General features: G+C 35.5%; 2 protein-coding genes across 3 annotated transcripts; one reads left to right on the top strand and one right to left on the bottom strand.

The window, feature by feature from the left end:
* Positions 1–3,389: 3,389 nt before the first annotated feature.
* LOC121245757 (syntaxin-71-like) lies at positions 3,390–7,346 on the top strand. 2 transcript variants are annotated; one of them, XM_041143612.1, is made up of 9 exons: positions 3,391–3,796; positions 4,213–4,338; positions 4,797–4,965; positions 5,040–5,125; positions 5,534–5,602; positions 5,670–5,714; positions 5,958–6,020; positions 6,145–6,221; positions 7,086–7,346. In XM_041143612.1, the coding sequence occupies exons 1-9, from the start codon at positions 3,632–3,634 to the stop codon at positions 7,096–7,098; spliced, it is 813 nt and encodes a 270-aa protein (XP_040999546.1). In that variant the 5' UTR covers positions 3,391–3,631; the 3' UTR covers positions 7,099–7,346. The 2 variants fall into 2 exon arrangements, with proteins under 2 accessions (XP_040999547.1, XP_040999546.1); XM_041143613.1 differs by lacking the exons at positions 5,958–6,020; positions 6,145–6,221; positions 7,086–7,346 and adding an exon at positions 5,879–5,930 and having other exon boundaries at positions 3,390–3,796.
* Positions 7,347–9,240: 1,894 nt separating this feature from the next.
* LOC121244944 lies at positions 9,241–11,134 on the bottom strand. Its single transcript, XM_041143200.1, has 3 exons — positions 10,611–11,134; positions 10,262–10,329; positions 9,241–10,050 (listed from the first exon to the last, which is right to left on the bottom strand). Exons 1-3 carry the CDS (start codon positions 10,752–10,754, stop codon positions 9,360–9,362), a joined length of 903 nt encoding a protein of 300 aa, XP_040999134.1. The 5' UTR covers positions 10,755–11,134; the 3' UTR covers positions 9,241–9,359.
* Between the last annotated feature and the right edge of the window lie 2,152 nt (positions 11,135–13,286).

Consider the following 13,286-nt stretch of genomic DNA (forward strand, 5'->3'; position numbering starts at 1 on the left):
GAACGACACCGTTTGTGTCTAGGGTTTAAACAACCCTCCTCTCAATCTCTTCTCATTTCGAGCGGCCCCTCACTCCCTCAGCACTCCTCCCATCCCCTCTAGCGTTCGTAGCGATGCAACCCTCCTCTCAGTCTCCACTCTCTAGCGGTAGTGGCATCAGAGACAGCGGCCTAGCATCCACTCCACTCTCCAACGTCCGCAGCCCTCCTCCAGTCTCCACTCTCCAGCGGCAGAGGCAGAAGCATCGGCATCGCAGCGATAGCGACCCAGCCTCCACGATGTCCACTTCCCTCTGGCAAATGGCACATCCCACGCCCATGGAGTTCTGTAATTCGAATTTTTTTTTTGTCTATTTTCAATCCGAAATTTTTTTCTATTTTCTTTATTCTATTTTTTTTGTCTATGCCAATCCAATTCTGTAATTCTAGTAATCTAGCTCCTTGGATGTTGCTGGATTCTTAGATGATTATACTTTTCTAATTTTGGAATTGCTGTATATTTTGAACTTGGTGGTGGGATTGAATTATTGAATTGCAAGACATGCCGTCAAGACATGATTTCCAACAAACTGACAAACCGATCATGAACTGGCCGCCAATCGAGAAAGCAGGTTTTATCCCTTACACGACCGGTTTTCTTGCCAAAATAGCAATTTTTGGTCGGTTTTGATTTTTGAACAAAACCGAACCGAGGGGTCGGTTTTTCACCCCTACCCCTACTTGTACTTAATGGTCGCCTTAGGCTACAAAATATATTGAGCCACCCTTGTGTGTAGAGAGTGCACAATTCATATCATTTAAATGGTAATATTTGGTTTGTAAAATTTAAATTTTAAAATTTTTCTTTCAAATTAAATTATGTCATGTAAGCATTTTGTTAAACGTGTTATTCACACTGGCTTATAAATAATTTTTTTTTCTAAAGTAATTATAAAAACACAAATTTTTTAAATTAGGAACACAAACCCTATTCCAAGCCTTTTTGAAACCGAAAAAACAAAAGTCTGCTGGATGAATTAGAAAACCCTTCCAAAGACTACAAAGTACAAAGCATGGCATCGATATTACTCATTTTAGGCCGTTGTACGAGGCCTAAAAGACGAGAGAGAGATCATAGAATAAAGTTAAGTGTCGGGAAAATAATTTATACAGGATTAGAGTGCACTTTCTATAAAAATAATAAAGGAAATAGCTCACAAGAAAAAAATAACTTTTTCATAGTAGACACTATTATTTTTATGGAATGCAACTTGCACATCTAAAAACGTCTTAGATTACTCATAAATGACATACTACGAATGAAAAAATATATTTTAAGTTATCTTTGTTAAGAGAAATGCTACATGCACAAATAAATTTTATAAAAATAAATTCTAATTGAATTGACTTCATATGATCCGTTAAATTTACTTTACAATAAAATTAATTTTACAATTTGACGTTTCACGTCAAATCACATCAATTTATGAGTTTATTTTTATAAAATCTCTTTATAGCTAAAAGTAGTATATCATGCTTTTGTAAATACAAAAGGATTGATTGTGGAATCACCATTGGGTTTCTTTTGTAATCATTTTGAATGTTTTTTAGGCCTTGTTTGGGTGATAAGGTTTTCTCATACATTCTCGTACATTTACTTTCTTATCACCAATACAAAATATTTTTCAATTTCAAATTTTTAACTTTTTCATCTAGTCATACATAGTTACTAAAAACTTTCTCAAACTTACAAACGAAACACAAAAAATAATACAACGTTTTCAAATTTTAAAATAAAAATTATATTAAAAAACTATATTCAAACAAATTTTTGGTTTTATAATATTTTTATTTAACTTTTTTTCTCTCAATTTTCAAAATCTAATAAAATATTTTTAACTTAAACTAATTCACTACTATTCCTAAACCATTTTAGTGCTATTTATAGATATTCTAAAATATTCAAGCTAGTGTCCAAATAAGTCCTTAAACACTTTCTATCATTATACATTAATCTTTTTAATATATATATATATATATATATCAATTTAAATCATCGTTCATCTTTCCGTTATTTTTCCAATATAAGAATTATCACGTCACATTTTCAAATCTCACCCATCATATAATGTTTAAAAAAATCATGTGTGGAGAACTTCATTCTGCTCTGGGTTTGCTTCAAGAGGGTCTGTCGTGGAGAATTGGTAATGGTAATCAGGTGCAAGTTTGGACAAATGGATTCAGGGGTGTTCTTCTGGTTTAATTAATTATGCCCCAACATGTGGTTTACCTGAAAATTCTCTTGTAGCAGATTTAATTGATCATAACACAGGGTGGTGGAATATGTCTCTACTACAACATGTTTTTTCCTAGAGATGAGATCAAATTAATCTGCCAACAACCTCTCACTGTACTTAGCCATGAAGACAAAAGGATTTGGTATGCTTCTTCCAATGGATTGTTTACAGTGAAGAGTGTTTACCATTTGCAAAAGGCTATCTCAGATCGACATAAAGATCAAAGGAATGCTGCTGGAGTACTGTGGGAAGTTTTGTGGAATATGAATGTGTCTAATACTGTAAAAACCTTTATTTGGTAAGCTTGTTTAGATGGTATCCCTACTAAAGTCAACCTGTTTAGAAGAAAGATTATTGATTCTCCTTATTGTCCTATATGTGTATCTCACGAGGAAGAAACTACCCTTCATGTACTATCGTCTTGTCCAGCTGCTCAGATGTCTGGCATGCAAGTAGTATTAAATTGCAGAAACGCAACACTGACTACACTGATTTCCTCCAGGTAGTTTCCCAATTTGCTGAATTCTTATCTTCAGACGAGTTTGATTTGTTTGCAGTAATTACGAGAAATATATGGTGGAGAAGAAATCAGTTGGTACATGATGGTGTTTTCACACGTCCAAAGCAGCTTGTTATCACTGCTAAGCAGAGTTATGACTTCTTTGATGAGGCTCAACACCAGAAAACACAGAGATCCATTTTACAACCTGCTATATATGTGCAGATGGATAGCTCCTACTCCAGGTATTTTTAAAGTGAACTGGGATGTGGCAATTGATATGGAGAATAATAAACTTGGGGTTGGTGTCATTATCAGAGATTGGGAAGGTAAGATTCAGGCTACCATGGAAAAACATTTGTATTGCTATCTGGAACCAGTTGCTGCAGAAGCTATAGGTACACTTGAGGCTATGGTGTTTGCCTTAGACTTGGTTTGTATCAAGTCTTATTTGAAGGTGATTGCCTACAGGTCGTGAATGCTTTAAACGATCCTTAAAAAAATAAAAAAATGACAAATATTTAAAAATAAAAAAATATCAAACGAATATTGTATAAAAACAAACAAACAAATTGTTGATAAATAAATAGAAAGGCCTGACGTGAGTTACAACACGAGTCATGTAGACGAAGGAATATAACTTTTGTTACAAGATACCAGCTCTACTCTCTCCTTCTCCAAAATGTATCATCGATACTCTCGAGGACTAATGATCGATGACCTTTTTAACAACAAGAAGACTCAGAACCGCTTTAACTTTGCTATCTTTCTCTCGGTACCTGAAATCCAGTAACGGGTAACTCCGGAAAGACTCTGATACAGATACACACGGAAATTGTCTGAGAGGGCCCGGGGGAATGAGTCGAACGAGTGTGGTTAATTTAATTACGCGCGTCGACGCGATTTGCAAGAAGTACGAGAAGTACGATATTGATAAGCACAAGGACTTAAATGTTTCTGGGGACGATGCTTTCGCTCGTTTATACGCCGTCATCGAGGCCGATGCCGAGGCGACCTTCCAGGTCTCTGTTTGTGAGTGTGTATGTGTGGGTGGAAAAGGGTTGCTTTTCTATTTTCTTTTGGAAGTGTCCGTGCTCTGTTTGGTTGTCGAGAAAGTTGAAAGAAAGGCAAAAGAACAAAAAAAACATATGGAAGTTGAACTTCGTATTTTATGTAGACGGTGCTTGCTGGTTTTTGTGTTTGTTTTTTTTTATTCTTTTTCTTTTTTTGTCCTTTTACAATCTCTGTTCGGATTTTAAGAAAATTGTAGCAAACGTTAAGGTGAAGAAGAGAAAAGTTTGAATTTTGAAGTTTTGTTTTTGTGTTATTTCTAATAAAATTACTGGTTAAGGCATCGATGTTTTTATTTTTAATAAATAAAATTTTGAGTTTAGAACCGACTTTGCTGCTTTTGGTGGGTCACCAACTGTTTTTTAAGAAATCCGAGGCGGCTGCCACCCAGAAGAACAGGGCTACTGCCGTTGCTATAAATGCGGAGATTCGACGAGCGAAAGCTCGTTTGCTGGAGGAGCTCCCTAAATTGCAGAGACTTGCTTTTAAAAAGGTTAAATTGTTTTTACATTTTATCTTTATTATAAATGCATGTCTGCTGATAAGTTTTATTCCCTTCATATTGCTTGGTTCCTGAGAAAATGATGGAAAGAATACAAGTGTACTTAAGCTGCACTTTGATTCTTATTTTCTTCAATTACTTGAGGGAAGGCTTACGACAACTTCAGTTTCCCAAAGATTAGGTTGTCTACATTGCATAGTTGCCTTCCAGCCTTAATTGATCTAAAAGCTGGTGGAACATATGCTTACAATAGATTGAAAAGTACAGATTTGCATTTGTAAGATTTCTTGAGCATTTCCTGGATTTAAGAAGGGAAAACACTATTTTCATTTGTATTTTTTTTTCCCTCCATCCTTTGATAGATTCTACCTACCATTTATGCTACTGCTTCTATTGAATTTCTCCTTGTTGTATGCTTATTAATGTATATACTACTTTGTTTGTTGTAGGTCAAAGGGCTTTCAAAAGAAGAGCTCGAGGCTCGAAATGATCTCGTTTTTGCACTGAAAGAGAAGATTGATGCAATAAGGGATGGATCTACTACTAATGGAGCTAAACAAACTGGTGGTGGGGCAACTTCTACCTCATATACTGGAATCAAATTTAACTCAACTTCAGGTAACAATTTATCTAACCGAGGTTATCATAAACCTGTAATTGTTAACCAATTTTGTTGAAATATATTATACCAGATGGGAGATTGGATTATGAGTATTTTCAACAAACTGAAGAATCAGATCGCTTTAAGCATGAGTACGAAATGAGGAGAATGCAACAGGCAAGTATGGATAAAACAGTGATTATTGAGCTCGTCGTGAAATCTTGCCTACCTGCTGTTTGATTCTAGCACCTCCTCTTGTTTAAGTACTTTTATGAGCTAGGTAGAACTACTTGGGCCTTTTTCCTGATTTCAAAGCTTGTCTTTAGATGGTTTTTTGGATTTTTTTCTCGACACCCCCACCCTCAATGCTCAGACGGCTTTCTTTTAATTTTATTTTTCGGGAACCCATTATAAACCCGGTCAATGTTATGCTGCCAGAAATGTGGGGTATTATTGGATAATAGCACCAATGACTGGTGAAATATCTTAAATCACAATATGCCGGTTGGGGTTATTGGATCACATTTAGTCTATGTAGCCTGCTGTGGCAACCCTGACATGAAAGATCAATTTTATATCATACAGGATCAAGGTTTGGATGTTATAGCTGAAGGATTGGGTACATTGAAAAACATGGCACATGACATGAATGAGGTTTGTTCTCTTGCCATTCTCCACCACTTATTAGTTTTTCCGGTAATAATGTGAATTTGATGTACAGGAACTGGATAGACAAGTGCCATTAATGGATGAAATCGATGATAAGGTAATCCATCATTTCTGTCTTTTTGCCAGTGTCCTATATCCTTGATCATCTGTCATGGAAGAATAGCACTGATTGGGAATGAATCTATATCAGCTCCTCTCATATAATCCTCTATCTAATTTTGTCGATGGCTATGTTGATGTGAATTTCCTTCTTCCCTGTAGGCAACATAGAAGTGCCAATTAAAGTTGCAAGATCTATTGTTAAAGAAATTTAAGTACTTTTGTTGCGACATCATTTCAGGTTGATAGAGCAAATGCTGACCTTAAAAGTGCTAATGTGAAACTCAAGGAAACTATAACCCAGGTATATGCGTTTTGTTCATATTTGAAATTTAGATTATCCATCCATGTTTTGAGAAAACCCCTCATCCTTCTTTTCTCCTTCCTCCCCTCACATACTTTTTGCATGTATTTTTTGTTTTATGCAGCTGAGGTCCAGCCGCAACTTTTGCATTGATATCATCCTCTTGTGCATAATTTTGGGAATTGCTGCCTATTTATACAAGTAAGCTCCCAGCCCAAAGATGTGGATTAGTCTCTGTTGCATTTTCTTCCATAGTTCCACTAATTTGTATTTGGCCAGATGGTGTTGTTAGTTTGTGAGTGTGTAGTCTAGGGATTTCTACTTCAATGTTTCATTTGGATCCCTGAGAGTTGAATTATTAAAAAAAAATGGTTGCCATTCTTTAACTAAATCTAGCTGACCTCGTGACAGATGGAAATTAAGGCCTCGTTTGGATAGTCAGATGCGATGAGATGAGATGATAAATCTGTGAATAGTAATGAGATGGTTTGTAAATGGTAGTGAAATAATTTGAGTTAAGATTTTTATTGGATTTTGAAAAATGAGAGAGAAAAAGTTGAATAAATTTCATCAGACAGGCTTTATTGTGAAATGTCTTAGGGCAAGATGTTTTTATTGGAACTTACATCTGTAATGTCTTGAAAATTTCATCAGATAGGCTTATAAATTTAACAAGACTAGTTCTTTTCTAAATTTTTCGGAGAGCCCAGTTGCCTACACCGCACACCAGACTTTTTTTATTTTTTTTATTTTTTGGTTCCTACTAAATTAATGGAGTTCTTCTACGTATTATCCTTACACCACACACTTGCTAAGGGTAAAAAATAAAAGTAGGTAAGTAGAACTTTTCATTTTTCGAGGATAGAACTGTTGAAGGTTGTGCCTTTGATGTATTTCAAAGTCCTCTCTTCCCAGAGATTGTGATTGCCATCCTTTGTCAAGTGTGCCAATTATCTATTCTGGTCCTTTTTTATTAATGTTTTTTTGGAGAAAGACTCATAATTTGCAATTGCCTATTAAAACAATTTGTCGACGAATTTGATTCATCTACTTTCTTTGATGCAGTGTGTTAAAATGATATTGGTGCACTGGAAACTACAACCACAGCTTCTCTACTTTCTAATACAGGGATACATGTGACTCTTAAGCATTTTGTGCATGTACACCTTTCTTTTATTTATACTGCTGGAACCCGATGTCTTTCTTTTTGCTTACTGTTGTGTATGTGGGAATGGGATTATGGGATACTCATCTCCCTCTCTCTCTCCCCCTCTCTCTGTCACTTGTGAGGCAATGCACACTAGTTAACATCTGCAGTTTTTCATACATAGCATGACTCGGCCGCCTGCTGTGGTGGGTGCAACCTTGCTCCTAGCAAATCCACAAAAAATGTCTCTTCCATTCGGAAAAGAAATTCTTCTCATCAGTCACTATTCACTATTTATAAAAAACAATTCCACATCTTATGAAAAAAAAAAAAATAGTTATAGGTGTGGAGTGTGCAAGTGAATAGTATCTGATGTATAATATTTATTGGAACTTTGACCTAAAATAAGTTTGTTTCCCACCCAGAAATCATTGGATATATTACCAACAGAGAGTGTTCATGAACCAAGTTTTTGGGTGTAGAAAGTGATATGGAAACCAGAAGATTAGTAGCATGAAGCCAAAGGTAGAGACGAAATTGTACTTTGCCAAATACAATGGCGCTCTGTTTTTCGTTTTGCAGTGATAATCTCAGAAACTCGAACTGTGGAACACAGGGTACAGACGTTTCCCAAAAAGTCGAGCATTTACTTCAAAAAAGAAAAAGGACTTTTACATTACAACTGGGATTTCATGCGATGTGCCTGCCTCTGTCTGTGTTAGAGATTGTAACATATCCAGGAAATTCACCTGTCCTTTGGATTTCATCTCTCTCTCTCTCTCTCTCTCTCTCTAAAAAAAACAATTTTTTTTTTATTACTAACCCTGTCTTCTTTCAATTTTTGCCCACAATCCCAATCTATTTTTTTATTTTTATTTTTAAAGGAAGCATAGTTATAAGATAATAAAACTTTCTTTTTCTATATCCGTTTGTTTTCTTGGCATCCAAAAGCAATTAGTAACTCGGCTTTCCCCAATTACCTTTCCTGCCATGCAAGTATTGGCTTTCAGTCTCATTCAATTTTACTCTTCCAATTTTTATTTTTATTTTTTAAATTCATATGTACTTTATGTAAAACTCGGGGAAATATTTTTGTTCATTTAAAAACTACATTTAAAAATGAACAAACCAACAAGAAACTGATAAAAAAAAAAAAAGTCCAAAATATATTAAAATATAAACATGCAATACAAATAAATATGTAGAAAACATAAAGTTATCTTACAAACTTATCTTAAACTTCAAAACATTAAAAACACGTCTTATAATAAGCCGGATTGAGTCTACGATGGTGATGATCAGCAGGATTATACTGTTTGAGAGTTAGTGATTCCTGGCCTTTATAATAAGACCTCAATTATAAAAGCTAATTGACTAGTCATTTTGAGAGCTTGGATCCTACCTAAACTCTAGGACTTGAAATAAGATATATATAGACTGTAAAATATAAGTAGTTCTAATATTTAATATTATCTAAATAATTCATTCGAATATATATAAATTGAAAAATGTTAGTAGTGGAGCTCCTCAAAATCATCATTTGAATATTTTAATTTTTTTTATTTAATGATTAAGGAAGTGATTATTAATGAAATTATATATATTTAATGATTAAAGATGTTAAAAAAATATTTAATTTTTTTTTTAAATTTACTAGCCGTACACTCTGCTAGCAGCAATAAAAAATATTATAAAACTTACTTCATGCATAAAATTTTGCAAAATTTAACTACATTTATTTGTGAATAAACATCTCATTTTTCCATTCCATCACATAATAATTAATTGCGACGAGAATAATGTGGTGCCACGTCATTATGAAAAAAATTGAGGTTGGGAAATTACTTTCTAGCTCTTCCATTTCAAAACATTGACTGACGACATCTTGGTCCACCCGATTCACACCCTAGAAAAACTACAACTGTCTATGGTTTGAGGCTGAGAGAGAACCTAACCTTACCCGCAACAAAACACAACGCAACGTTAAACTTAAAAAAAAAAAAAAAGAAACAAAAAAAAAAAGGTAGTTCCTTTAACCCTAAAAAACAACATGACCTCCATTAACCCACAGAATAATGGGAAAAATAAAATAAATTTACGATAATGTCGACACCGAAACGCACAAACACACAAACATTTTCATATACAAAAATCTAAATCGGCCATAAAATTAACCAAACCGAGTAGTACCCCTACATCAGAGACTTCAAGGATCGAGCTTTCACCGGCTTCCGCATCCTCTTCTTGCCGCTGTCGTTGTTGGCGGCGGCCTCTTCGTCTTCGTCGTCGTCGTCGTCGTCGTCTTCCTCGTCCATGTATTCGAAATCCCCACCGTTATCGAATTGCGAGGAGGAGGGAGTGCTTTGATCTCTTTGAGCAGTAGTAGTAGCAGTAGTAATATTAGTGGCGGCGCCGTTGTTGTCGACGAGTTTGGTGGCTTCGATATTTCTCTTGTTCCAACCTGCTGATCTTCTATCGCCTCTCTTCCTCCCCCACAGCGGGCCGAACCCAGAGTAGTAATAGAATTCGTAAGGGTTCGACGATGAACCCTTCTTCCCCGCCCGACCTCTCGCGCGAGGAGCCCCCGCGACCGCTGCTGCTTCCGGGACTCTCCTGAGACTGCCAGTGGTGTTGTTGTTGTAAGACCTAAGAAGAGACAGGTGGTGATCGCAAAAGGATTGACCTTCTTTGGCCTCGTTCCTACATTGCCAACCTTTCCCATCGGTTTTCTGGCAGCACGAGCTCCTCCCTCCCAGTCGCAGCTTCTCCGACCCGAACTCATTCCAGCTTCTTGACCTTTCTTCGCTATGGTCGACGATATCGTTATCGTCCACAACCATATACTCCGCCTTCGCTGCCACCGCGTTCATCATCGACGCAACACTGCAAGTATAGATAATATTTGAAGCCAAAACCAGGCACTGACTAGTTTTACATGCTTTCAGCAACGAAATTTGGATAATTACTCTCATATCAAACTACTAGTTCGGAATGGAATGGAAAACCCTAGCTAATACCCCAGAACAGAAAAATACGATACAAATTGGAAAAACTATCAGAATTTAAAGGATTGCAGTAAGGGTTTTTAGTTTACCTCTCTTCAGCTCCAACAGAATCGCCCAGGCTCGCATTTCCCGTAAAGCTATCTTCTCCGTCGAACTGTACATAAGAACCGAAGGATAATATCATTATACAGAAAAACGAGGAGGACCCATTAACCTAATCGGGTATTCGGGGGTAAATACACGATAAAAAGTAAAAGAAATCAGGGTTTCCGACAACCCTAAATGTGGGGACGAAGAAAACGAAGAAAACCCTAGAGAAAAAAAAAATGCAAGATGAAGGGGGGGTTCGAAATGGACAAAGATATATACAAAAGAGGGTTTTGGCAGATAGATCTGCTGAAATGAAAGGAAATGGAAGATTGGGGGACTGACCTGGCCGTGAGAGGTGTCTGGGCCGAAGGAAATCGCATCCCAGGGAGACTGGTTGAGCTGGCACACGTGCGTCTGGAGGGATTCGGGAGCTAAAGCGTGCGATGAGCTGAACCACATGGATGAGAGCTTCGCGTTCTTGCGGATCCTCATATATATATATTGAAATTTATTAAAGAAAAATACAGAAGATAAACCAAGTGGAAAAAAAAAAAGAAAAGAAAGAAAGATCAAAGACAGAAAAGAGCTGGAAAGATCTCAAAGGAGCTAGGAGCTGTGGGGGGAGCTGCCCAGCTAACTAGCTTTCTTCCTCTCCTGGTTTCTTGCTTGATTTTCTCGCACTTTCTTTCGGAGTTTCTCTCTCTTTCTGTGTGGAATTTTTTAGGGTCTCTCTCTCTCTATAAATATTGCAGATCTCACAGAACTCGATAATCAGGGTTTTGCTTTCTTGGCCCTTCATATGTTTCGATTTTGTTTTTTTTTCTTTCCCGTTTGTTGCGTTTTTGCCCGTGCTTTCCTTGAATTAACGGTCTGTGAGAGGGGGGTAAGGAAAGCTGCTGATATGCCACGTCATGATGGTTGTCCAAAAGCCCTACTTATTTATTTTTTTGTTAAAAAAATAATTCGCGAGGAAATTATCATCTGGAGTCAACCTCATGTAGAAACAGGTGGGGCCCTTTTAAAAGCAATATTGAATGAAGTTTTTAGGGTGCCCAAACCAAAGTTACCAAACTGATCGGCTTGCCATAATTATTTTGTGAAATAATGCTGGCAACGTGTGTGGCTTCTGTGAGGATGAGGTGTGAGCTTGACCTCACTCGATCTTTCCTCCGAAGCGCACACATATTAGAAGGGCATTTTGGTCATTATGCAATGCAGTTTAGATTTTTTGATAAATATTAAAAGAGTTGTGTCTTGTGGAGTAATTTTTACGTATTTCATTCTACTTATATGATTAATCAAATTAATTATTTTATATTAAAAAAATAATACAACAAATCATATCAAGAGTACGCAATTTTTAATTTTAAAATAAATTTGTGCTCTGGCTGGAACTCAACAGAGGGAAGGTCGAGTGGGGAGGCGTGGATTATACGCGCCCAAATCGAGGATAAGAGGGAGTGGGGAAACACATATGGCCCACTTGAAAAGCCCGCTTTGAGCGTACTTGTGGGGTCACTTTTGATTCGGCCCACAAATTGACGGCTGTGATGGCTCGGAGTGAGGCCGATGATCATAACATGCAGTCAAAAAACACGAGATTGACAGATACCCAGGTAAATGTTATATAATTTGAGGAGTAATATAAGATAAGAGTCCTATATGTCGATATCTTAAATAAACTAGTTTGATTATTTCCCAACTAAGTATAGTTCATAATGAAGTTTTCAATCAAGCATGCAAACTATAATTGGAATCCAGGACTTTTTTTTTTTTTTGTTGGATTCTTAATATATAGACGCACAAAATAAATCCGATGTAATGTTTTAAATTATGTTACAATGATCATTCAAGTTTTAGTACTAGAACGTAATATTTCTATATTTATATGTTTGAGTACCATTTTGAGATTATCTATATATGGAAGCATTGGAGATTTATAAAATGAATATAGGTAAAAAAAACATAAGCAAAAAAATGTAGAGATATTGGTATTTAAAAATAATTTTAAGAAAATCACAAACTTGAATTAAAACACACAAAATAATAAAGAAAAAAAATATAAGAGTTAAAAAATTATTAAAAAGAATGAGATTAAAAAAAAAAAAAAGAATGAGGGGACATATTTATTTAAAGTCTCAAAAAATTTAAAATTATATAAATGACTTTTAGATTTTAAAATTATATGAATGTCATCTAGAATCAAATTTACAAAATTGTCATTAAAAATCCAGAATGGAATATAGTCTGGAATGCAAATTTTGATCAGAATTGATTGGAACAAACCGAAATTTGTAACGAAAGGAAACGAGGATGAATAATGTATTGAATGCTACACTAAAACGAAAAATTCCGACCGTTCTGACAAGAACGAAATGGGAATCTTACGTCATTACTATCATAAGTATAATTTTTTTCTAATAAAAATATATTAAATATATAACCGAAACAATTTACTCGAGCATGGTCCATCATTTGGTATTTTTGCTTGATTATTTTTCATTTTTGGGGGGTTTTTTTTTTTAAGATGGTAAATAATTCAAACCACTTACTCTCGATCTGTAGAATGACTACACACAACCAGTTGCCCAAAAAAAGTTGTCGGAAATACTGATAAAGGGTTTGCAACTATTTTGTGCCAGATTTTAGGGTAAAAAGCTTTAAAAGCATCACCACCTTTTATTCTCCTCCTCGATAGCATGGCAACATTACAATCATTATTACTTTACTAATGGAAAGTTTCTACATGCAATTGCACATTATATGTTCGCCCGGTATAAATTAATTAAGAAAAATTTATACATTATATTATCATTATATAAGACCTAATACATTTACAACTGTTGGATTAATATTAGATGATTATTTATCATTTAATAATAATAAATATATCACATCTTACATAATAAGATGAAAATAAAATAAAAATATATTGTAAATTTGTACTAAGGAACAACGATAGAGTTACTATTTATGCACAATTTTAATACAACTAATCTGTGTCCTTGCGCACGCGTGGTGAAG

Source organism: Juglans microcarpa x Juglans regia, chromosome 1S (assembly GCF_004785595.1).
Source record: "Juglans microcarpa x Juglans regia isolate MS1-56 chromosome 1S, Jm3101_v1.0, whole genome shotgun sequence".
Classification (NCBI taxonomy): Eukaryota; Viridiplantae; Streptophyta; class Magnoliopsida; order Fagales; family Juglandaceae; genus Juglans; species Juglans microcarpa x Juglans regia.

Excerpts from the sequence above, each read along its gene's own strand:
- LOC121245757 (XM_041143612.1), top strand. The coding sequence starts at position 3,632 with ATGAGTCGAACGAGTGTGGTTAATTTAATTACGCGCGTCGACGCGATT. Across the intron at positions 4,966-5,039 it reads CAAATTTAACTCAACTTCAG|ATGGGAGATTGGATTATGAG; the intron begins GTAACAATTTAT and ends ATATTATACCAG. Across the intron at positions 5,603-5,669 it reads TGGCACATGACATGAATGAG|GAACTGGATAGACAAGTGCC; the intron begins GTTTGTTCTCTT and ends TTTGATGTACAG.
- LOC121244944 (XM_041143200.1), bottom strand. The coding sequence starts at position 10,754 with ATGAGGATCCGCAAGAACGCGAAGCTCTCATCCATGTGGTTCAGCTCA. Across the intron at positions 10,330-10,610 it reads TCGGCCCAGACACCTCTCAC|CAGTTCGACGGAGAAGATAG; the intron begins GGCCAGGTCAGT and ends GGTTCTTATGTA. Across the intron at positions 10,051-10,261 it reads TCTGTTGGAGCTGAAGAGAG|TGTTGCGTCGATGATGAACG; the intron begins GTAAACTAAAAA and ends CTATACTTGCAG.